The sequence below is a fragment of the Telmatherina bonti genome (genome assembly GCF_933228915.1).
Source record: "Telmatherina bonti genome assembly, chromosome: 21".
Classification (NCBI taxonomy): Eukaryota; Metazoa; Chordata; class Actinopteri; order Atheriniformes; family Telmatherinidae; genus Telmatherina; species Telmatherina bonti.
Window position 1 is genome coordinate 27,774,638 of NC_136630.1, and position 25,804 is coordinate 27,800,441.

General features: G+C 44.3%; 2 protein-coding genes across 2 annotated transcripts in view; one reads left to right on the forward strand and one right to left on the reverse strand.

The window, feature by feature from the left end:
• The window catches only part of LOC306771474 (CASK interacting protein 2), an 83,888-nt gene extending 72,792 nt beyond the window's left edge, over window positions 1–11,096 (forward strand). Inside the window, 9 exon segments of the mRNA XM_079260640.1 lie at window positions 2,165–2,235; window positions 2,309–2,419; window positions 2,748–2,849; window positions 3,408–3,546; window positions 4,485–5,407; window positions 5,409–6,062; window positions 6,921–7,470; window positions 7,545–7,779; window positions 10,589–11,096. Coding sequence (XP_079116766.1) covers window positions 2,165–2,235; window positions 2,309–2,419; window positions 2,748–2,849; window positions 3,408–3,546; window positions 4,485–5,407; window positions 5,409–6,062; window positions 6,921–7,470; window positions 7,545–7,779; window positions 10,589–10,685 — 2,882 coding nt within the window. The 3' untranslated portion in view covers window positions 10,686–11,096.
• Window positions 11,097–14,980: 3,884 nt separating this feature from the next.
• The window catches only part of nherf1a (NHERF family PDZ scaffold protein 1a), a 41,413-nt gene continuing 30,589 nt past the window's right edge, over window positions 14,981–25,804 (reverse strand). The window contains exons 2-6 of the mRNA XM_079260826.1: window positions 25,078–25,248; window positions 18,814–18,967; window positions 18,688–18,728; window positions 15,421–15,525; window positions 14,981–15,341 (exon numbers count right to left, since the gene is read on the reverse strand). Of these exons, the coding sequence (XP_079116952.1) occupies window positions 15,198–15,341; window positions 15,421–15,525; window positions 18,688–18,728; window positions 18,814–18,967; window positions 25,078–25,248 (615 nt within the window). The 3' untranslated portion in view covers window positions 14,981–15,197. The remainder of the gene's footprint in view (window positions 15,342–15,420; window positions 15,526–18,687; window positions 18,729–18,813; window positions 18,968–25,077; window positions 25,249–25,804) is intronic.

Here is a 25,804-nt window from a genome sequence, read left to right on the forward strand (position 1 = left end):
CAGGGAACAGACATGCAGCTTGTGGAGGTCAACCAGAACACTCTGATTCAGTGGCACAATGGCAGACAGAAAAAGCAGGAGCTTTCTGTCCTGCTTCAGGGAACTGGTGTACCCTCAGAGATTGCAGTAGCTGAAGAACCACTGATGGATGCAAGACCGCTGCCTTCTTATCCTGTGCCAGCACAGGATGAACATCAGTACCGGCTGCCAGAGAGTACGGCTGGCCAGGCTAAGCAAAGGCAGGCACCATGCACCATCCTTCCAAAAGGCGGTGTGAAGAGGCAGTTGTCAGTGGCACCAGGTGCTTTCCCAGGCCCAGCAGCCCCTGCAGCCCCAGCACCTGGGATTCCTCACCAGGGCCTCACACAGGCAGGACAACCTGTTTTCTTCTATCAGGTTGTCATGCCTTCAACCATGCAGGCCACAACCCAGCAACCAACAACAAAGAGGCCATACAAGAGGACTGTGCAGGCAAATACTTGCAAGAAGTGTGGCCTCTTTCGCACAGCAGAGACTGGACATAGCCACTACCGTGGGAGGGTCTACTGCCCCCAGTCTGAAAGCCTGACAAAGGAACAGTGGCTGGAGGAGATGAGGAAGGGGCAGAAATAAGCACTTTGTAAATAGATGTATATAGTTTGTAGTTAAGTGTTATAGTAACTTTTGTTTGCTCCTTTTTAATTATATATGTTGTTGTTTTTTTAAAAACATTTTAAAACCTTTTTATTGTGAACCTTCTGTACAGTTTCAAGTGGACACAACCAGGATGAAACCAGAGGAAGTATCCTCAATACAAGTTAAAGTACTTGCTGTACAGTAATTGTAAATAGTTGTGGTTGTTGTACATATTCTCATTTTTAAAATTGTTTTTTTTATTATATTTTTGTAAAAGTTAAGAGTAAGATTAAACAGCACAGTATTAGTTGTAAATTGATTGTAAATAGTTTTAATTTTTTGTTTTGGTATTTATTCAAAAGCAATGTTATTGTTTTTAATGACTGAACATTAAACAGTGAGTTTGACATGTTTATTGTGGTGATTATGAGTAATTATGTAAATGAAATCAAGACTAGTAAGAAAAAAATGTTTTATTACAATTCAATTCACATATGAATATCTAATGTTATTATAAATATCTAAAATTATTATTATAATAATATAAATACAAAGTTGCTAGACTGACTTCAAAGTGGTGGTAAAGAAGAGAAACGAAGTGCCACTACACAAATATACACACATATCATACCGATATAAAGGCTCTTGTTATTTATATTTATATAGTGTGTGTGTGTGTGTGTGTGTGTGTATTCCATATACAGAACAGGTTCCTTACATTCTATTAACTACAATATTTTATAAACACACACAATGTTATTTTTTCCATGCCAATGAAAATGGACTTTAACAGGTTAATAAATTCTAAAATAGGTCAGCCACTGAAATCCTGCCATGACTCCCTGTTCTGCATCGCTTCTGGTTCCTCAGCTCCTTTTTGAGAAAGAGAAAAAAAAGAAATATTAACAGAAATTACCATTGAATTAGAGCTAAATGCAGAATTACATTAATAGATGAGTAAATGAGGTGTTGAAATATTTTCACTACTTCATATTTACAATTTCAGATGCGTGTGTCTGCAAAAAGATAACCCTCAATATAAAAACATATCAGGTTTACTTCATATTAATTGTATTCTCTGCGTCATCTGACGGAGGCCATGTCACGTGATCTTCAATGCAGGCCCAGCACCTAGTTGCGAGTTCAAATCCCGTTCACTGCATGACAGACCTGGGTCAACATGTAAAAACATCTCCAGGCCACTAGACATGTGTTTATGTCCCAGAAATTTCCACATTTTTTCTTCATTTTTCCTCCTTTCTCCCTTTTCTCCTCCTTTCCCCTCTTTTTCCTTCTTCCCCCCTCTTCCCCCTTCTTCCCCATCTTACCTGGCCGAATGTTCCCCAGCTTAAATCCAGCGCCTTCGACCACTCGGCCACACTACCACACCCTACAGGTGAATACAGGTGAAATAACTCACAGTGAGGAAACGAAGCTAAAAAGATGCAGCAATGGAGGGAAGGTGTATTCCTCTGAGTCCTCTGGGAAAGTGTGATAGATGAGATCTCTTGGTTTTCATCCTGCAGGACTGATCGTGTGTGTTTTTTAGGTTCCCGTCGTCAGACCGGCAGCACTCCTCAGAAAGGCTTCGTGCGACCCGAGCAGCTGCTGGAGGGAAAGGTTGGTGGAAGAGAAAAGGAAGTTTTTCAGGTTTCAGAAAACAGTCATAAATCTCACTTTTTTGTGCCCTCAGGACTCTGAAGCCATCTACCAGTGGTTGTGTGAGTTCCAGCTGGAGCAGTACACCTCCAACTTCATCAGAGCTGGATATGACGTCCCCACCATCAGCAGGATGACCCCAGAGGTGCTGCAAATCACTGCCAAACACATTTTAAACTTTAGTTATGAACACATAAAACAAGACTGTGAAGCACTTGTGACATGAAATGACGTTGATTTACTAAAACATGTTAAATGTGGAGACATTGGAGTTGAGTTATTATAGAAATCTGAGAATAAATTCAGTACAGATGCCTCATCAGTGATAGCAGCTTCTCCACAAGTATAAAAACATATAAGCTGTAATGTGACTTCAGCAACTAAGTTTTCATTGAAGAGACATATGTGGAACAGATTCCACGGCTGTTTCCTGTTTTTATTGACATATTTTCTTCATTTGTATTGTTTTCCAGGATCTCACAGCCATCGGAGTGACCAAACCAGGCCACAGAAAGAAGATATCGATGGAGATCGCCAAGCTCACCATCCCCGAGTGGTTGCCAGATTACATTCCAGTGAGAAAGCTTTTTTTTCAAGCCTGACCTAAAAAAATCCCACTGAGATTTAGAAACTGTTTATATAAGGAGTCCTGGCAAAGAGAGGCAGCAACAAACACAGCACAGTCATACAGTTACAGTTAAAAGAACCCTTAGCGTGAAATCTTAGCTTGGATTTAGAATAAAATAACCTCAGACAGTTTCCAGTTTTTCTGCAACAACTTTCATACAACATGAGGAGTTTGGAATAAAACCTTTTTTAAGTAATTTTACTTGGTATCCTTTCTGACCACAATTTTAGGTAATGATTGAAGACGATGATTAGTGGACAGAAACAAAGGTTTTCTGCAGACCTGAAAACGATTTGATCCACAGCACTCAGTCACCTTCTATCAATCAATCATCTATCTATCAACACACTTATAGAAGTAATGAATAAGTGCAGGCTCAATGCAGAAACCTGCTGCACCACATCTGTACAGTCAGTACACAATATGAATACTACTAACGTATAAAATCTATTCATTCCTTCATTTGTCTGATCTGTTATAAAATGTTAAGCATTGCTTGTTTCAGGTGGACTTGGGGGAGTGGCTCAGTGTGATAGGCCTGCCTCAGTACCAGAAGAGGTTGTGTGATAACGGCTACGACTCCATCACCATCGTTAAGGACATCACCTGGGAGGACCTGCAGGAGATCGGCATCACCAAGTTAGGTAAGGAACAAGAACCGTTCACTGTCATGAGACATAATCCCTCTCTCAGGTCCAGATACTACATGAAGTAATTATGTTGTGATCTGTTGTTTTTTGCATAATAAATGAGTAAATATGTACATGACAAATCAAATACGGAAACAAATAATTAAATAAATCTGTATATAAATATATGAATTTATTTGATTATTGTTAATTTGGACAATAAAAATTTGATATAAAAATTTAAAAATTTGTGACTTTATTTGATTTATCCACATTTCTGAATGCAGTGTGTATATATCATAACATAAATATTTCAAAACATAAATACATGTACTTGCAAACTTTGTATGAATTACTTATTCAATAAAATATAACGACAACATGAATTATAAAATACATAATATATGTAAGGACTAAAAAAAATGAACAGCCGTGCATTAGACGGTTATAATGCACGATGCAGAGTCTAGAACACCACGACGTGCAGCGCATTATAACCGTCTAATGTACGGATCCGAGTTGTTTAATCCGCTTAAATTTGATTGTGTTTTTAATACAGTTTTTATCTAATGTTCGTTTTCCTTTCTGTCGTTTTTCAGTTTAATTGATGCGTCCTATTTTCTGATATTTTAATGTCCTGTAAAAGCACTTTGAATCCCCGTCGTTAAATTGTGCTGCTCAAATAAACTTTGTACCTTGTTTATAAGAATTAGAATATTTCAACAGAAAATTAAAATCCAAATAGATTAATATTTCTAAAGGATTTCTGGGCTCTAGTAACCTCTATTTGACCGAAGGTGGACAGGGAAAGGAGGTCAGAGAGTGAGGACAGACATCTAGCTCCCCCGAGCGGGACTTGAACAGTGCAGCCGTCCACTCAACCGTTTGAGCTACACTCCACCTGTTGGAGCAGAATTAGGTGAAATCCTGTAAGTTGTGTTTTTGTGTTTCAGGTCATCAGAAGAAGCTCATGTTGGCGGTGAAGCGACTGTGTGACCTGCAGCGATCGCGTGTCGGAGGCGGAACTCTTCGCCGTAAGCCTCCTGTTGCTCTGGAGTTGGTGGCCATTGAGCACACGCCGACGCACAACGTTCACACACACCCCGACGCTCCATCCAGCAGCTGTTGCCCCGCCTCCCCTCGCAGCCCCAGAACCCTCCTCTCCTTTCAGGACAGTGAGCTGAGCGCCGAACTGCAGAGCGCCATGATGGGCAAAGCTGGAGAAGGAGCTGCGGAGGCGTTTGGCATCAGGGGCGTGTCCTCCCCCGCGGTCATGGCTGCCATGTCGGTCAGTCAGGAGAGCATTAGCAAGCGTTCGCGGGGCTCTGGGAATTCTGGAAACTCAAATTGTGGACATCCGCAGGAACATCGAGCTTCACCTTGTTCAGCCAGGACTGAGGGGAGTCTGGGAGTTGGAGAGGAAGCCAAGCGTGGGGGAGGGAGAAATCAACAGACACCCCCTGAGATGTGGGACCACCAGTGTTGGTCTACTGGTCCCAACAAACCCCTCTTCTGCCCTGTCACACCTCCCCTTACCCCCAGCAAGGTGCCCCGCTTCGCTTACCCAGCTGTTCCCTCGAAAACCAAACAGCTCCCTTCTCCGAACCGCCTCCATCAGCCTTCTCCCGCTCCGTCGTCACCATCCCCACAGCCCTCCCCCACACAGATGACCCTCGGTCTGCTCCAGGCTCAGGCAGGAATTGCCAACGGGGCCCCACGAGGTCTCTCCAAGCCTCTACCCGGAGCTGTCCCCGTGCTGAGACATCCGCCTGCCCAGATCCCACCAGCCGATGTTCAGAGAGGATCGCAAAAGAAGCGCACCCAAAGCCTGACCCGCAACGCCCTGTCTGACGGAGAGCCGGACGAAGACGACGACCATGCCCCCCCCCCATAGCTCCGCCTCCTTGGCCGCCATGCCATCCTACGCCACCCTGTCCCGCCGGCCAGGACGTGCCGCTGGTCCCCAACAGCATATCAACCGCAGCCACTCCTTCGCCGTGCGCTCTCGTCACAAAGGCCCCCCCCCTCCACCGCCCAAGAGGATGAGCTCGGTAAGCAGCAGCCCAACACATCGTCATGGAAATGGGAAAACAGTGGATTCGGAGGCAAAAGAAGGAGTGGACATGGAGAGCACGGGTAGGGTGAGGAGCATCGCTGCTAGGTTAGAAGGCGGCAGCAGCAGCAGCCCATCCAGGAGGATAGATATCCCACCAACTCATATCCCAGTTTCACCAGCTTACAGTCCAGTTTCCTCCCCAGTCACACATGGGTTTCCTTCCCATATCATCCTGCAGCATTCCAAACCGGTCCCTGCCCTGGGGTTGGGGGGCTTAAAGAGGGCTGGAACTGAGAGGACAGAAGGCGATAGAAGTGGAACATTGGAAGAGAAACAGAAAATGCGGAAAAGTGAAAAATCCCGGAATGCTGCTGCATCTCCGAAGCTCCGGTCTGGGCAGAACCTTCCCTTTGCTGAGGAGGGAAACCTCACCATCAAACAGCGACCCAGAGTCATTAACCAGACCGATGCTGACGTCAAGACCCCCCCAGGACATCCAGGCCAGTCTCCATCAGAGAATCCATTCCAGTCCCCATCAGAGCGTCCAGTCCAGAATGGGTCACAACCTACAATCCGGACCCCAACAGAGCATCTGGTCCAGCCTCCATCAAGCCATCCAGTCCAGAACCGATCAGAACGTCCCATCCGGACCCCAACAGAGCATCTGGTCCAGCCCCCATCAAGCCATCCAGTCCAGAACCGATCAGAACGTCCCAGCCGGACCCCAACAGAGCATTTGGTCCAGCCCCCATCAAGCCATCCAGTCCAGAACCAATCAGAACGCCCAAGCCGGACCCCAACAGAGCATCTGGTCCAGCCCCCATCAAGCCATCCAGTCCAGAACCGATCAGAACGTCCCATCCAGACCCCAACAGAGCGTCTGGTTCAGCCCCCATCAAGCCATCCAGTCCAGAAACGATCAGAACGCCCAAGCCGGACCCCAACAGAGCATCTGGTCCAGCCCCCATCAAGCCATCCAGTCCAGAACCGATCAGAACACCCAAGCCGGACCCCAACAGAGCATCTGGTCCAGCCCCCATCAAGCCATCCAGTCCAGAACAGATCTGAACATTCAATCCGAACCCCAACAGAGCATCTGGTCCAGCCCCCATCAAGTCATCCAGTCCAGACCCGATCAGAACGCCCAAGCCGGACCCCAACAGAACATCCGCTCCATGATCCATCAGAGCGTCCGGTCCAGAACCCATCAGGCCATTTTGTCAAGTCCCAGTCAGAGCGTCTGGTGCAGTACCCATCAGGTTGTTCGACCCAGTCCCTATCAGGGTGTCCAGTTCAGAACAAATCAGTGCATCCAGTCCAGAACCCCTCAGAGCATTTGGTAAAGTCCCCATCAGAGCGTCATGTCCAGTCCCCCACCAGCCTGGAGATCCCAGAGTTCAACCTAAAGGAGTCGGACACGGTGAAGAGACGGCACAAACCCAAAGACAAAGACGCCTCCCCACAAGAGGAGGCATCCTCCCCCCACAGTCTGCACTTACATCACAACGCCACCATGGTGAATGACCGGGATTCTCCAAGGCTTGGGAATGTTTTCCAAAGAGTTGGCTCAGTGGAAAAAGGCCCGAAGCCTCCAGTGTCCTCCAAACCCTCCAGTCCTTTGCACCCATCTCTGAACACCAGTCCCACCAGCCCTCAAAAAACCTCAGGAGCGTCTGTAGCACACACAGCCATTCCTAAACTCACCAACGTTCAGATTCACACCGTCTCCCCGATGATGGGAGGTGGGATTCACCATCAGACCTGTTCACCCAGTCCTAAACCCTCCAAACACCAACATATGGTCGCATGCAGGTCAGAGAGTCCCCAGAGAGCATCTGGATCCAGACTCCCTCAGCCGAGTATGGCCAGTTTGACACCAGCAGGTAGTTTTTCTCCACTTGCAGCTATAACAGATGTTTTCTGACCCAAACACAAATTAACACGTCTTGTTCCTCAGGACCGAACCTCACCCTGGTTCCGAGCGTCTGCTTCACTCCTCCCAGCTCCCCAGTGAGGATATCCTCCTCACCCACGGCAGGATCTCCAACCCAGACTGGGAAAGCAGGACCAGCCTTGACTGGTGTGGCTGGTCTGGAGGTTATGGCTCAGAAGAGACTGGAACAAACCAGTACATCACTGGAGGCTGCTCTGAAAGTGGTGGAGGACATGGCACAAGGGGGCAGTGTGGACGGGTAAGGATCTGCTGGGTTGGGTGGGGGTGGTGGTGTTTTCCTTCCTCTACCTCGTTTATATAACTGAAATGAAGAGTCTTTTTCCTCTTCGCTGTCACTCGCCACCTTGTCAGATCAGGCTAGATGATTGACTTGATGTCCAGGGTTAGAGTTTCAGAATTATTCAAACCATGCCCTGCTGTGGTCTCCCCACGTGCAGGGGGGGGCTGTAAGGGTCTGGTGCAGTGTGAGACCCAGGACGCGCTGGCAGTTCGATCCTCTGGCGTGGAAGGAGCCTGAGATGGTGTGTGAGGTTGAGCAGTTCTGACTAGATATAGTTGGACTTACCTCAACACCTGGCTCGGGCTCTGCAACCAGTCTCCTCCAGAAGGGCTGGATTTTCTTCACTCTGGAGATCAAGCGGGTGTGGGCGTTCTCATTGCCCCCCGATTTGGTTCCTGTACGTTGGGGTGTACCCTGGTGGACAAGAGGGTGGCCTCCCTCCGTCTTTGGGTACCCACCCTTTCTGAAGTCCTTGTAGGGAGTGTTGAAGGGCCCTCCCTCTGGTACTCCCTCATTCTGCTGTGGGACTTCAATGTTCCCATGGGCAATGACTGGACCAGGGCAATGACCCCTGCCATCTGAACCCGAGTGGTGTTTTACTATTTGACTTCTCTGCTCATCATCAAATCAAATCAAATCAAATCAAAGATACTTTATTCATCCCCGAGGGGAAATTCAGAGTTCAAGCCAGCTCATCCAAGGTCAGACATACAAACATGTAACATTCATGACAAAAGAGCAATACAGAACCGAGCTTAAGCTTAGGCCATGCAGCTATTATAATAGCGCTGCCTTACAATAGATAAGAACAGAGATACAATAGGATCATAGAGGGTCGAGGGCAAAAAAAGGTCATGTAACTCCGGGCCGCGCCAGGAAGACGCGGTCTGAAAATACAGAGAAAAAAAACCTCATACACTGAAGCACAGACTAAACAAGACACATAAAGTCCAGGAAGGCGGTGAATCATGTGGGAGGGGGCTGGGGGTAGATGAGGAGGGGGACAGAGCATACATGAACATGTCTTCTTCCGTTCTCAGGGGGGGGGTTGCCTTGGCCCAAAGCCGAATCGAGATATGATTGTTGTTTGGGTTCCAGGCGAGGAAAACAATTTGCCCTTGGCCTTGGGGTCCATAGCTGATCTCAGACAGGCATGCTCCAGACAGCCGAATAGGGGGTCAATTTCCACCGATTCTAGCAGACATTTTCTCGATGTTGTTATCGATTTTGCGGACTAGCTCCGGGACCGCGGCCAAATGACCAGTGTGGGCCAGACTGGCATCCTGCTTATGGTCGAGTCCGGTCAACGCAAGAGTCTGTGCATTGCTAGCCCGGCACATACCGTTGCAGAATTCTGGCAGTCTGCCAGTTGTTGCCAGAATCTCACGGGTCTTGAGGTAGATCAGGACTCCACCAGCGCCAATCAGCAGAATCCCGATCACCAATAATCCAAAGATGTAAACATCCTCCTCGTCCTCAGAGGACAGAACCGACAGACACATAGGTCTCCACCTGGCCCATGAGTCCTGAACGTATCCAGCCGGAAGCGTCCCCTCAGGACATGCGGGCTCCCTTCTGCCCGATCTTCAGGTTGAGAAAATCATGGACCTTGTTTAAGCATAAAAGTGCCCATATGTGCACTTGGCATCTGGACACTTTAGGCTGCAGTTCAGTGATCAACTTTGTAGTTGTATTGTCAGACTTGCTGCTGCATGTCTTCCACACATGGGTGAAGAGGGCGCAGGGGGAAGGATGGAGCATGATATCGACAGGCAGATTGGTGCGGCATCTGTAGCAATGCGGACTCTGTTGTGGTGAAGAAGGTGGGTAGCTCTCAATTTTACAGTCGATCTACGTTCCTACCCTCACCTATGGTCATGAGCTGTGGGTCGTGACTGAAAGAACGAGATCTTGTATACAGGCAGCTGAAATGAGTTTCCTCCGCAGGGTGGCCGGGCTCTCCCTTAGAGATAGGGTGAGGAGCTCGGTCATCCGGGAGGAGATCAGAGTAGAGCCGCTGCTCCTCCGCATCGAGAGGAACCAGTTGAGGTGGCTCGAGCATCTGGTCAGGATGCCTCCTGGACCTCCCTAGTGAGGTGTTCCAGGCACGTCCCTCTGGGAGGAGACCCCGGGGAAGACCCAGGACACGCTGGAGGGATTATATATTTCTCAGCTGGCCTGGTAATGCGGGATCCCCCCCACAAAGTCTGGGCTTCCCTGCTTAGGCTGCTGCCCCGGGGCCCAACCCCTGATAAGTGGCGGAGAACGGATGGATGGATTCTGATCACGATTTTATGATTATTTTACACTTATTATAAATTATATTGTACAAACCCCCCCAAAAATATTTTTATCAGTTTCAGTAGAAAATTATGATTCAAAATTATTGTCATAATCTTTTTATTAAATTGTTAAATTACAATTTAATTATTGTAAAATTATTGTAATTAAAGCTTTATGATTAATTTATAATTTGAATCTATGTATAATGACAATTATTTATCAAACTAGATGAAAAGGATCATCTATAATCACTATCATTCGATCAACTATAATACTAATAATACTAATAATACTACTACTACTACTACTACTAATAATAATAATAATGATAATAATAATAATAATAATAATAATAATAAGACATTTCCACACAAAAGACAATTTAGACTCAAAACCTAAATTTAGCATTAAAGATTAAATTTACATGTGGATCAGATGAGTCCCCATCAGTCCGGAAACACTAACACCTCCTTCTGTTTCCCAGCAGCACCGGTTCAGTGAAGGCAGCAGGGAATATCCTAGACGACATCGGGAACATGTTTGACGACCTGGCCGACCAGCTGGATGCCATGTTGGAGTGACTCCCAACCTCAGATCAGCAGACTGGATGGACGTGAAGCTCAGATCCTCTTCAGGACTCTGGATTAATCCAGATCTGAGGGTTTGTCTGGTCAAGTTTTCCAACATGAGCACTTTACCTGAGGACACACATCTGGGAATGTGATTACAGAGACAACCATCATCCAGATGTTTCCACTAAAGGGACAAGGGTCCAGTTCTTCCATGTAAATATAGAGGAGTGTGTGGTGTGTGTAGCCAGACATCTTTATACTGACTTTATTAACTTGCAGTTATATTTATACATCTCCGTCTTGGTTTTCTAGCAGATGGACCTAATATTGACTGAATCAGCTCAAGTTGTGTGTATATGATGCTACTTGTCGTCGTATTGACGTTCAGTTTGACATGTTCTACCAAAGTCTTTGATTCTGTTCTCCCATCTTTTCCTGGATTACGGGAGGAATGGGCAGCTCGCCTTGACCGTGTGAACTCCAGAGAGGAAGAGGAACCGTCTTGTTTCTATGTTTTGTTTGGGTTCCGCAGGTTTAAAACGACTGAACAGTGTGAGTGTGTGTGCAGCTGAGTGTGTTTCTGAAGACTTTCAGAAAACCTGCAGACAAAATGACCAAACTGACAGAAAACTGTCGTGTTTTTTACTTATTCTGTCCAAGTTAAAGGTTTAAAATCTTTTTTTCATTCTCATGTAAAATGTTTATAAATACAAATATGTAAGTTTTTCATATTTCTCATTCCAGTGCGTGTAGTTTCACCTCAGAGGCATCCTGCTTTCATTTAATGACACGCTGACTCTGATTAGTCTGATTTAAGATCCGGTTGGTCCGATTTAAGATCCGATGGTCCAATTAAAGATCTGATTGGTCCAATTTAAAATCAATTGGTCCGATTTAGGATCTTATTTGTCCGAGTTAAGATCCAGTTGGTCCGATTTAATCTCAGATTAGTCAGATTTAATTTCTGATTGGTCCGATTTAAGATCCGATTGGTCCAATTTAAAATCAATTGGTCTGATTTAAGATCTGATTGGTCTGATTTAAGATCTGATTGGTACGATTTAAACTCAGATTGGTCCAATTTAAGATCCGATTGGTCTGATTTAAGCTCCGATTGGTCTGATTTAAGATCCGATTGGTCCAATTTAAAATGAATTGGTCTGATTTAGGATCTGATTGGTCCGATTTAATCTCAGATAGGTCTGATTTAAGATCTGATTGGTCGAATTTAAGTTCCGATTGGTCTGATTTAAGATCTGATTGGTACGATTTAAGATCTGATTGGTCCAATTTAAAATCAATTGGTCCGATTTAGGATCTGATTGGTCCGATTTAAGATCCAATTGGTCCGATTTAATCTCAGATAGGTCTGATTTAAGATCTGATTGGTCGAATTTAAGTTCCGATTGGTCTGATTTAAGATCTGATTGGTACGATTTAAGATCTGGTTGGTCTGATTTAATCTCAGATTGGTCCGATTTAAGATTCGATTGGTCCGATTTAAGATTCGATTGATCTGATTTAAGATCTGATTATTGGTCCAATTTAATCTCCGGTTGGTCTGATTTAAATTCTGATTGGTTTAATTTCAGCTCTGAAGCATCAGAAAGCGTTGCAGAATAAATTGAGACGCCAGACTGGATCTCAAGTCAGAAATGTGGGATAAATGCATCAGACTGTTGGGCCGCGAGATCCTCCAACAGATTAGTCACTCGTGTTTCCAGATTAACTTTGATTTCTGAAATAAATGGATTTTCCTGCAGAAATAAACGGTTTCACTTCATCTTATATGCACCTTATACAAGTTCACCGTCAGTCTTGTCCTGAACGTGGTGCAGAAATGTAAAAGCCACGTATCAAACAGGCGAGTCTTTGCACTGTTCATCTTCCCAGCTAAATTCTTCATCATCCCAGAGATCATTGAGAAGCTATTTCAGATTGAATGCAGCGTTCACACACGTTAACTTTTCATGTTAGAAAAGTTCTGCTTTCAGAGACAAAGTGCAATAATTTTATTTTTCTATGTATTAAAAACATCTTACAGGATTTTTATATGTAAAAGTGGATCAAACACAGAAACTATGTAAACGTAGCGCGTTTGGTGGATTATTTCTGTTTTAACAATAAATATTTTACTGTTGGAAAGTCTGTTCATTTTATTTGTAACTGGATCCAAACTGGTAAAGAAAAGGGATTAGTGGGATGAGCAGCAGAGTGGAGCAATTTACCAGTTATTCTCTGATAAACCAGCATGGTTATGGGGGATGGTTTACATCCAGACTGGAGATGTGGGATCACCTCTGGCTGATCGTACTACTCACTAAGAGTTCCGCGTGTGGACTGACGTCAGAATGAGCCTAAATGTACGAAAACTGTTCTGTGTTGAAGAACTGATTACACAACATGCTGGTTTCTGATAAGGTGATAGAAAACAAAGCACCTGAACAAAGAATCGACTAAACAATTAACAGCTTAAATCCAACCAGTTTTCTTCATCGTTACTCCTCATCAGACCAGGACACCCAGCACACCGTCCGTAATGAGGCGTTATGGTTTAACCAATACTGTTGTTACTCTTTGTTACAGTAAAGTGCCTGAAATGAAGGAATATTCACCACTTTTTTCTACTTAAATGTCCTGCATACATTATGTTTTTGTCTTTTTCTCCATTTTCAACCTGGAAGTTAAATATCTCAAACTTGTTTAAATGTTCCAGTAAATTTGCAGCGAAGCCAGTTTGTGGATTCATCTAGAGACAAGAATGAAGTTTACCAGTAATAAGTAAAAACAACACAAACGTAGAATAAATCTGTTTTTACTGGGAGCCAAACGGGATCATCTTGCTCCACATCCTGGTTCCCAACTGAGTTTCCATCAGAATCCCCTTCATGCACGTACCAAAAAACCTTGCAGACCGTCTGTGCTCCTGGACGCCCAGTTGGGAACCACTGGTTTTTACAGTAATGTTTTTCCCGTTGGAAAGCCAACAGAGGGAGGATCAGAGGAGACCAGATCTTCTCCACCTTCACCCGTTCTCCAGACTTTGTAACTTCTACTCATTAGCCTTGAATCCAACCTCGGACTTCATCTGCTTTCAGGTCTTTATTTAGTTGATCTGGTTTTATTTTGAACTATTTTAATTCTTTATTTTAATACCCAAACCAGTTCCTGTCATGGCTGAAAGCCAAAATCTTCACCCAAACCAGTTCCTGTCATGGCTGAAAACCAAAACCTCCACCCAAACCAGTTCCTGTCATGGCTAAAAACCAAAACCTCCACCCAAACCAATTCCTGTCATGACTGAAAACCAAAATCTCCACCCAAACCAGTTCCTGTCATGGCTGAAAACCAAAACCTCCACCCAAAACAATTCCTGTCATGACTGAAAACCAAAACCTCCACCCAAACCAGTTCCTGTCATGGCTGAAAACCAAAACCTCCACCCAAACCAATTCCTGTCATGGCTGAAAACCAAAACCTCCACCCAAACCAATTCCTGTCATGGCTGAAAACCAAAACCTCCACCCAAAACAATTCCTGTCATGGCTGAAAACCAAAACCTCCACCCAAAACAATTCCTGTCATGGCTGAAAACCAAAACCTCCACCCAAAACAATTCCTGTCATGACTGAAAACCAAAACCTCCACCCAAACCAGTTCCTGTCATGGGTATAAACCAAAATCTCCACCAAAAATAGTTCCTGTGATGGCTAAAAAACAAAACGTCCACCCAAACCAGTTCCTGTCATGGCTGAAAACCAAAATCTTCACCCAAACCAGTTCCTGTCATGAATAAAAACCAAAACCTCCACCCAAACCAGTTCCAGTCCTTGACCTGGACCAGAACCTTGTTCTGGACCAAGACCAGAACCTTGAACCTGCTCCTGGTCTCCTCATGGTTATGTTTTGTGACTGATGTCAACAGGACTAACTTTAACCCGTTAGCAGGAATGTTGAGGACACACACAATGACGCGGACTCAGTTCTGTTTGATCCAGATGCAGTTTTTTATCATCTTTCATTCTAAGAAAAGCTTTCCTGAAGACCGGACTCAACAGAAGCAGCTTTTACACACACAAAAAAAAATCAACAATTTCAGGAGAAAAAAAAAAAAAAAAAAATCAACAGATTTCAGAAACTTTTCAAATAAAAATTAACATTTTCTTCTTAAATTCATGTATTTACAGATTTTTATCAAAATAATCTGATTTCTGACAATCAGACTTGTGTCTGTTTTATCATCTAAATCTCAAAGGTTTCTACTCCTTCGACTCTACTCTTCATATATTAACATTCATTCACGTGACGCCGACATTCAAACCATCATTAAAACATAAAAGGAGCGAAAGTGGCGAATCCCTAAATTAAAAGCATAAAATCAGGATTTAATACTGTTTTTAACGCGGGAGTTTAAAACGACGAACATGTCCGTCAGACATGATGAACCGGAAGCTGATTGGTTCTGGATTCTCCACCGGAGGGCAGCACAGAGCACGGTGACGATGATGATGGCGATGAAGTTTATAGGTTGCTGAACAGTTCGTTTCTCTTGCTCCAGTCCATGGCCGGGGCTTTCTTGGCGGCTCTCTTCTGATGGGCTCGTTCTTTGGCCTGGGCCAGCGACAGACCCAGATCCAGGCTGTCGGCGCTGGGAGACCTCTCCGCCTGCAAACACACATCGTTTTATTTCATCGTGACTCAGATGCAGAGTTTTAGCAAATGCTGGTTTGAGTGGAAAAGTGACCTGTGGAGGCGGGGAGCTGCGACCTGCAGCCGGCAGTGAGGCGTCGGACGAGGCGTTGGAGGCGGAAGAGCTGACGGAGGTTTTAGGTTTCATCTCCGCGGCAGTCTGTGGAACACAAACAGTTGGTTTTACATGTAGTTCTGGTTTTAATCCAGTAAACCTGCTGCAGTTTATCAGCCTAAAGCACCAAATGAAAGCTGATACTAACGGCACTGTTTCACCAGTATCCATACAGACAGCCGGTAATGTGGGATAATAATACAACTAAAATATATCAAGTCATAAAATCCAGGTTTTAAAGTGAGAAAATGTTTGAGTGCTCCAGAACCTCTGTTAAAGAAAAGAAAAGCAATAAAAAGATAAGATAAGCTTTATTTATATGGCACTTTTCATAGACACAAGGTCACAAATTCTTGCCTGAATTAACGTAAAACAAGGAAATGCTGAGACATGTGAAATTACTGCTTTTTAAATGCTTTTATTTTCTATTTTTTTCAGTTTTTCACCTGAAACAGTGGAAAATGTAAATATCTCCTAAAAGAAAACAATGTTACTCTCGTGTAAGACTACAGATCAACTGCAGTCCTGATCAAAACAATAAAATATTGATTATCATGAATTTAACTCTTTAAATTTCAATTTGGTTACGTCGTGCTCATATTATATTTAATAAAAAACCAAAAAAAAAAAAAAAAAAAGTTAATTTCCATGTAACAAATTCTGGAGGACTGAATGTTCATCTTTTAAATCAGTCCTGGATGTATTAGTCCTGGACGTCTGAATTTCCCCTCGGGGATGAATAAAGTATCTTTGATCTTTGATCTCTTGATTAGTGCAGGCGTGGGAACTCCGGTCCTCAGGGGGCCGCAGTCCTGCACATGTCAGGAGTTTCTCTGCTACAACACACTTTATTCTAATCAGTGGATGCTGAGCAGGCCTGCAGAGTTAAAGTTAAGCTCTACACCAGTCTGCTGATTAAGTCTGCTGTGAGTCAAGTGTGTTGGAGCAGGGAAACACTTGCAGGACTGCGGCCCTCGAGAACCAAAGCTGCTCACACCTGTAATGGTGGGAAATATCTATATTTTCATGTTTACTTCATACAAAAAGAAAAAAAGGGTGACATGAGGAGCTTACTGACCCTGAAATCAGTTTGTAGGAAAACATGGTGGGAACTAAACACACTTATAAACACACTCTTTGTGTTTCTGGAGTAGTTTCTGTAAGACTTTACTGTGCATCTGAAAACTACGACAGGAAGTAATGTAGGGAGGGAGACTGTGTTTTACTGAAAGTAGCACCCCCGCCGTAAAAACCCCCTCCTCACAGTGAGCGCAGCATCTCGCCTCTGCAGGTGTGTATTTAGTCTTTATAAAGGTCATGATGAACACACACCATCTGCAGACGAGACGCTGTGTTTAGTTTTCATCAGGAATGAAGTCATTTAACAACTTCATGCACGTAAAGCAGGTTTCCATGGAAACGTCACTCAGGTGGACGAGCTGCTGTCCAGCAGGGGGCAGCAGAGTGTGCAGGACTGGAAACCAGTCTTTCCAGCATAAGTCTGGATGCAGCGGCCCAGTTGTGGTGCTGAGGCGGCGGTTGCGTCCCGTGAGGTCAGAGCCATGTGAAGGCGAGGAGGAAGCATGCCAACGCTGCGTTACGCAACGCTGCTGAATGGGCTGCAGGACGGCATGTGAACGGCCTTCAGTAGTCATCTCATTAGCATAATCCTCAAGTTAAAGCCAGCGCAATCCCATGATCCTCCAGAAACTCGGACTGGTTAGCTCTGGTTGCCATGGTGAAGGGTCAGACACAATGTCACTGAGGGGCCGGTCGGCGAAGAAGAGGAGGGGTCTGCAGAGTGTTTTCTTTTGATCAACTCTGAGCTCATTAAAGGGACATTCCTCAGATTTTTACTGTTTCTGTTTACACACACACACACACACACACACACACACACACACACACACAAGTTTACACTCCCACCCTTCAATCAATCATCGATTGATTAGCGATTGATAGAAACATGCCAGTAATTAAAGCCTTTTGCAGCAATGGACTGTCGGATTGTCAGCAGCTAATCAGCCAATCACATCGCAGCGAGTGATGTCATCGTCATTCTTCTGCTAAGATAAAGAAATAATCCTGATTACTGATTTCACTCCTTATTGATCCTCCTTTCTCCTACAGACCAAACAGCATCATGAATATAAAATATAAACAATAAATATCGTCGTTAGGCCAGTTAACCCAGTTAACCCAGTGACTGCGCTGCTGGTTTTCCTGCAGCTGGTGAAACATGACGGGTGATAAAACTTCCAATCAATATCATGATTAATTGTTACATCTGTTAATATTAATTTGTATTGTTTTCATTTTAACCCTCAATATATTCTAAAAAAAAGTGAAAAGAAACAAACACACTTTAATGATATGATTATACTTTAAGATGACACCAGTATCTGCTGTGAAGTTGGTCTTTTTAACATGGGAGTCTATGGGGATTTGCTCTGTTTTGCAGCCCCTAGTGGATGAAGGGTGAACTGCAGTTTTATGCACTTCTGCACAGGCTTCACTTTTAACCGCCAGAGGTTGCCGCTTGGGAGAAACATCTAAACGCTTTGTCCTGCAAGACGGAAGAAAAATATTCCAGAAAAGAAAGAGAACAAATGGGAGAAAAGGAGAGTGTAGATGGGAGTAGCGTTTAGCAGACAGAGACAGAACTGAGGTGGAGGTTGCAGCTTCCTGCTGGACAGGTGAGTTCATTCAGTCTAACAGTGAAGTTTATTTATGTCAGAAACAGAGCAGGTCGTCCAGCAGCTACTTCATCGACCTGTTTGAGTCGCATCATTTACTGGTACTACTGTATAAAACAGCAGAGATGCTAATCTTTTAGCCTCAGTGGAAAAGCTCCATTGCAGTCGTTTGTTACGCCAGCAGGCCGCCGTACGCTGCTTTCACACGCATTTTCCTCCTGTTTTATCATTTATTTCAGCTGATTAATCAACCGACTCACAAAGCTTCATCATCTCCAGCTGGTTGCGTGTAAATGACTTAGCCCAGGCTAGCTCCCACTATGTAACCAGTACAGATGTGCAGGGACCATCATCCATCTGCGAGCGGCAGAGTTACGGTTCAGTCTGACAGCTGAAGCAGCCTGAATCCATCAAACGCTTCCAGGATCCTCCAGAGAGGATCAGCAAGGCTTTTCCCAGCTTTCTATCTGGAAAGTGTGTGTGTCCATGTGTGTGTGTGTGTGTGTCTCACCTCTTCTGATGCTCGTTCTGACACCGGCTCAGGAAGAGGTCCTACAGGAGGAAGAGAAGACACGTCATCCTCACTATGTCCATGGGTTTGGTGCGACTGGGTGTGAGGCTCCCAGTAGGATCTCACCGCTGATGTGCTCCTCTGTCGGCAGGACGTCGCATCTCCGGAAGAAGTCCTCAGTCTCGGGGTCCACCACCAGCAGTGTGGTCTCGTCTCCACCCAACTTGATGGCCGTCACCACCTCTGAGTGCTGCTTCCCGATCACGGACATGCCGTTTACCTGAAAGACGCAGAGAGATCAGAGAGTGTGTAACACACACACACACACACACACACACACACACACACACACACACACACACACACACACACACACACACACCTAATCAATCGTCATGTAGCTGTAAACATGGATACAATCACTATTTATTCCACAAATACACATCCAAACACACACAAACACACAAGAACATAGGGCTGGGCGATTAATCGGATTTTAATCTCAGTTACGATCTGGGTTTTTAACGATCATAAAAATAAAAGGGTGTGATTATTTTTCTCCTTGCAGTTTCCTCTCCTGCTGAATGTTTCATTCAGACACTGTTGCCAACTTGGCAACTTTCTCGCTAAATCTGGCGACTTTTTTTGTTAAAAGCGACTAGCGACAAATCTAGCAGCTTTTACTGGAGTTATTAGAGACTTTTGTGGTGTTTTGGCGACTGACTTGAAGGCACATATTGTTCTGCAGTTACTGTAAGGAAGGAGCAGCGGGAGCCTCTCCCGTCCTAAAGCACTCCCAGGCGGCCAGTCTCAGTCGGCTCCGGCTGCAGGTCAATGTAGAATAACTGCAGTAGGTTGTGGAAGTTCACCTAAACATAGTTTATACCATTGTCAGTGACAACTGGCTGCATTATTTTCCTATACATAGTTCTGCGAGTTAAAAACTGTAATATCCCTCCGTTACGGGGAGTTACCATAGAAACATGTTAACCAGCTGGTTCAGATCAGCCGTCTTTTAACAGTGAATGAGAGAAACGCGCTGCAGCCTGACAGCGGTTGTTTGGTATAAAACCTACATCCATTCAACAACTTGGAACCGTGCATTAGATGGTTATAATGCGATGCGCAGCGTTGTTTAAAAATACTGGATAATTGTGTTTAATAATTGAGATCTCAAATTCAGTCAAAATGATCGTGATTATAATTTTTGTCATAATCGAGCAGCCCTACATCAAAATACATCCGAACACACATCCAAAACATCTAAACGCACACAAACACACACATGTCCCGTATTGGTTCAATCCGATCAGCAACATTTGTCTGTCAATAAAAGGGCGATTCCGTATTTTACGGGATGGGTGGCAACCGTTTCGAAGCTACGTGCAGCTAGCTGAAGCTAATCTGCTACAGACCAAAGCTAACGTGACTTTATGAACATTTTGAAGTTAGGCTGGTTTCCATGAAATAAATGTATTTCCTGTAATTAATCTGTAACAGAACGACGAGCAACTGGCCTGGTTTAGTTTCATTGTTTTCATATGATGTGCAGCAGGAAGCAGTACTACTGTCATGTCCCGTAAGCTAGCGGCTAATGCTAACACTTTCATCACAATAAGGTGTTGACAGAGTTGTGCCAAAATTACGGTTTCATTTCATACTCAAAGCTATAATTTATTTAATCTTCATATTTTTTTGGTCAGTTTTTTCTTTGCGAGCATTTCTGTGCGACAGCATCATGTGGCCTGTGGAAAGTTACAGGTTTAGCGCCTCTAGTGGTCAAAAGTAACACCTTATCCCTTTATAAATGTAAATTTATGTACATCTAAATATAAATATAAAAATGTTTAAATATAATAATATAAAAACAGAATTAAATTAAAATAATGAATTAAAAAAAGTGGCTATTTAATAAATAAAATATGTAAATAAATAAAACACATAAAATCTGTTCATGTTTTCTAAAAGAAGATGGTGTAGTTTGCTTTTTAACCCTAAAGTAAAGAGAAAATTGTAGTATTTACTATATTATTTTCTATGCTGGTGCTGTGGACTTGGCAATAGGTGATGAATGAATGCTGGTGGGGGCATTTCTGTCTGGTGTCAGTGGGTTGACAGAGTGGATTTCCACCTGAACTGCGACTCCAGTCTCAAACAAACAGCTCAGAAACGGGGAAATCCTCTGGAAAGAAAGATTTCTATTTAAGTCCTACAAATCCTGTGCCGGCAGCGGTAACGCCAGTCTAACCAGATTATCACTTCAATTACCGAACGAGGAATGGAACGTGGAGGAAAACACCGCGTCCGAGGCACCGTGACCGCGCTGAGGATCTACAGCTGGGATGGTTACAGTAATGTTAACACAAAGATCAGCTTGGCTCGAGGCCCATGCTCAGGAGCACGTCCAGACCACATTCAGTCCAACCCAGACCTGCAGCCGAGGGGAACATCTGGAACGTTTACAGGTTAAACACCTGCAACGTGACACCAGTCTGACACTTTGTTTTCAGCAGGGTGCTGTTACTTCACAGTCCAACTACAAAGCTGCTCCATCTTCATCTTCACCCTCAATGTCCAGTCATGCTGCTGCGCCTGCTTACTGGGAGCTGAGGTCTGGTCTGGTTTTTATTCAGGAAGTTGAAGTAAGACATGAAGATTTCTTATGTTTTACATCCTCAGCCGGGATTATTAAACCAGGACAGCAGCAGCTTTCAGGCTAGATGTGGAGCAGGTAAAAGTCTCCTGATCTGTAGCCTGGAGGGAACCGCAGCACGACGACAGGCGTTGCACCAAACTAAGCACCGCTGCCATGCTAAACACACCTCAAGACCTCATATTCACCTCTATACTGGCTGAACATCAGCAGTAAATGGAAACCTCCGTTATTACGGTAATAACAACCAAGAGCAGCTGGTGTACAGACTAAAACAAGATGGAGTCCATTCCGAGTGATGTTCAGTAGCTGTTAGAAGCCACAGAGAAGGTTGTGGTTTACTACAGCTGACTGGAAACGAGCTGCAGACACCAAACTAACAACACTTACTAATAATCATGTTCTGATTTTACTATCCCAAGTAACTAATACTGGAACCAGCAGGACAGATTCACCAGGGGGTTCCATCTCCTCTGTCTGAATTGAAGGGGGCTGTTAATAGTAGGGGTACTTTTATCGCAACAACACCGTACCTCCTGTGACTGCTATGGGATGGGGGAGGAACCTACGAGTACAAGCTGTCACATCAGACTCCATACGTCTCCATTAAAACCTGAAAAAAAGTCACTTTATTATTCACTGAAGAGGTCTGAATCCTGGTTACAGAAAGCAGCAGCAGTGGAGGATCTACTTCCTGTATTTTTCTGGATTCGCCTTGTGAAGCTGCAGAAATGTGTGTGTTATTCTGAACACACAATGTGATGACAGCTAAAACATTAGGTTATATTGCACAACCGCAGTGGAAGCTGTTCTCGCTCGCAGTAGAGATCAGGACCATAAACTGTATATGAAAAGATGGGCGGAGCCTCCGTGACGTTTCTGAAGAGCTGAATTGAAGCTCGGTGGGCAGTTCCTACCATCGCCATCTTGGCAGAGGCATGCGTGTCATCTCGCCAGGAAAATACAAATATGGGCAAAGAGGTGGAGCTGAGAGGGGGTATGTAAGCGTCATGGTGGATGATTGACATCTAGCGAACTCCAAGCTTTCTGTAGCTAAGAGCTAACCAAGCTAACCTGGAGATAAAAGGAGCTAACCAGCTAACGGAGGTAGGCGGGCTAAAGCTAAGTCACGTTGTTAACAGACTAAAAACCGCGGTTGTTCTACGTTCTTCTAACATGAAGCGGGAGATCGGGTACTTGTCAATCAAAAGAAAATGCCCCTAAATATGCAGAATTTTGAGATTAAATTAATTTTAAACGGGCCAATTAAGAAAAAATTCACTCTCCCCACAGTTGTCATAAAAGTAAATCTAACCTATTAAACCTAAAATGGATTTTTGAATCAGGCTGTAAATATATTAATTTCTGCTGCGAAGTTGGTCTTTTTCACATGGGAGTCTATGGGAATTTGTTCTGTTTTGCAGCCCCTAGTGGATGAAGGAGGAACTGCAGTTTTATGCACTTCTGCATGAGCTTCACTTTTTACCACCGGAGGCGCTGTCTATCTTTCATATACGGTCTATGATCAGTACTAACGCCGTGGATCCGGTCATCCCTTTTTTCTCTTCCTCATGGGGATCCTTCGTGTCAGGGGCTGCACCTGCTTGACCGGCGAGGCCGTTGTGGTGGGGGTCATTCTGCTGGGGTGTTGGTAGGGGTTCTACACTGCAGCCATATGGCTGTGGTGTGGACCCCGGCCAGGGCGTTACCTGTGGCTGTGTCTCTGTTGGTCACTCCTGGGGCGGCTCCTGACATGGACAGATTCCCCAGATGTCTTTTCCTCACAGTATCAATGGTCAGGGGAAGGGTTGGGTTGTGTGCTTGTGTGGGTAACGTGTGTGTGTGTTTTTAAATGTGAACTGTTTTTAATTTTTTAATGTTTAGCACTTTCATATGCTTTTGAATGAAAAGTGCTGTACAAATAAAGTTTGATTTGAATTGATCGTGCTGTAGAGGCTTCAGCATGTTAGGATTAAAGGAGCCACATCAGGCTGGTTTATCTGATAGATTCCATGTTAGAGTTCCACAGGGTTCTGTACTCGGCCCATTACGTTGTACAGTATTAGAAGTAACGGCCTAAATGTTCATTGCTATGCAGATGATACTCAGATATCTCTCTGTGAAGCTGATGAAACCAACCAGTTTTCTCCTTCTAAACTGAGATGACAAACACCGTCCGGCTGTGTAACTACTCTGAATGGTGTTAACAACCCTAGAGTTACTCTGGACCTGGATGCGACCCCGGCAGATGGTGCCGTAAAATCTGATGCTGCAAGCCAAAAAAAAAAAAAAGCTGGTTACCATGTCGACACAAACAGCTGGGCCAGATTGTCGAAGAATAAGTTATTACTGAGATCCCAAAACATCCATTGTGTTTGTTAAAATACGTACGAGTGGACAGGATCTAAATGAGTTATAAAGGACAAAGTAGTCCTGAAATACTACACAGTAAAAAGCCTACTTTGTGTGATCATCCCCGAACATTAAAGTATCACATTGTTTCTGCAGGTAGAGATGCTGCTTGCTCCTCTCATTGCAATGCAGCATGTTTGGACCGCGGCTGAGACGTGAAACAGAAGAACGCAGCCATGGAGGATGTTGGGTAATGCTGTTTTTCCAGAGCCGGGTACGTAAATACTCCCAGAGCGAGAACAAATCAAGCATCCAGGGAGATAAGGCAGAGGAATGCCTGTGGGAGGAAGATGGGAGGTGGGAATACAGACAGGAATCTCTGGATACCACCAGCTCCCACACTGATGGTGAACGTCAGCAGGTGGTACGGAAAAGTGCAGAGCTGCTAAAACTCCCAACATGCCCAGAAAATTCTTCAAATTCTCCAAGAAAACCAGTTTGCAAGCTGTAACCCAACACAAACCCTGGATGTTAAGGTTTTTTTCCTCTATATATATATACTTTATATATATATATATATAATGTATTAGGAGCTATTTGCATATTTTTTCCTCATTTACAGTTATTTATGCAACTATTTATCTCCTCACAAAAACAACTCCAACTCAGCTGCTTTTTGGCTCCAGAACGCATCAGAAACATCTTCTTGCCTTTATTCCAGCCATAGAGGATCATTATTTTTCTTCCTTTCTGATCACTTATTGATCTTTGGCTGCTCCTGATTGGACATTACAGTCAGTTTAAGCTCTCTGATTGGTGGAAAGTCTGACAGGAAGTGTCTTCATCATCATGTCCAGGTGAAAATAGAGGTCTCTTAGCAACATGGTAATGATGGTGATGAAGATGTGATAAATAATGGTGGATTTACCATCTAGAGTCTCTGAATAAACACTACATGTAGTGTCTGGACTGTAAACCTCCTGGACGGATAGAAATGCTGGAAAACCTCCATAGATCAGCTGAAGGGTAAACTATCCGCTGTAGTTAAGACACTGCTGAAAAACTGATGGTTTTTCAGGAGTTTTAAAGGTTAATCTTGGTGTAACAGCCTGTGATTCGGTCCACAGACACAGTAAGTGGATTAACTATGACCCCACAGGGTTCAGCAGGGACGAGGGGCTGGATTTTACACACAACTAGAAAATTTCTCTGTAACATCACAGATTCATACATCAATATGCAAACAACAGGTCAACACACACTCATCTGCTCATGAGGGATTCTCCAGTTTCTAACTGGTGTAACTGGATTTCAGATGATTTCAAAACCAGGTTTTCTCTCCAGGACCAGTTTCAGCTGAAGGAAAGTGTGTGTTTAATTTAAACCTGGATGATCTTGTCCTGCGGTCGGAGGCCCGCTCTCTGTGCTGGAGAGTCCTCGTCAACGGTCTTGATGAACTGGCCCGGTTTGGACTTGTCGCTGTGCAGGTTGAAGCCGTAGCCGTTAGCGCCCTTCTTCAGGTGGCAGAGGCGAGGCCGCAGCCCGTCACGCTCCTCCTGCACACACAAAAACATCATGAGAGCGACGAGTCGCTCACAGGAAGCATAGTCATGCCGAGTCAACCCAGCGTATTTCCTGGGAGACACATGACATCACTCCCTCGCGTATCATCCTGAGGGAATCACCATAGCAACCATTAACCTGGTTTTAATGCTCATTTAACTCCTTGATGCTTGTCAGAAATATGGGACAAACTCTTACAGGCTTTTGATAAGTTTATCAATTTATTTATTTGCTTTCACTCACTCTTACTCATGGATTTATTTTCATATTTTCATTAATCTCATTATTAATTCTTATTCATTTATTTTATAGGGCTGTGATGATCCACCTGCAGTGTCCCTGCAGTAAGACACCTGAATCAAATGAACGGATCAATAACAGACTTGTACTTAAAGTTGGGGTAGGTAATGTTGGGGAGCCAGCAAGATGTGAAAGTGGCGCCCTGCTTTGGCTCCTCCCCCTCTGGTTTTGCTCCTTGCGTGATCCAAGGATTAGCACCTTTTCCACCAACGATTTTCTCTTTCTTGGCTGTTTATAGCGGGAAGAGGC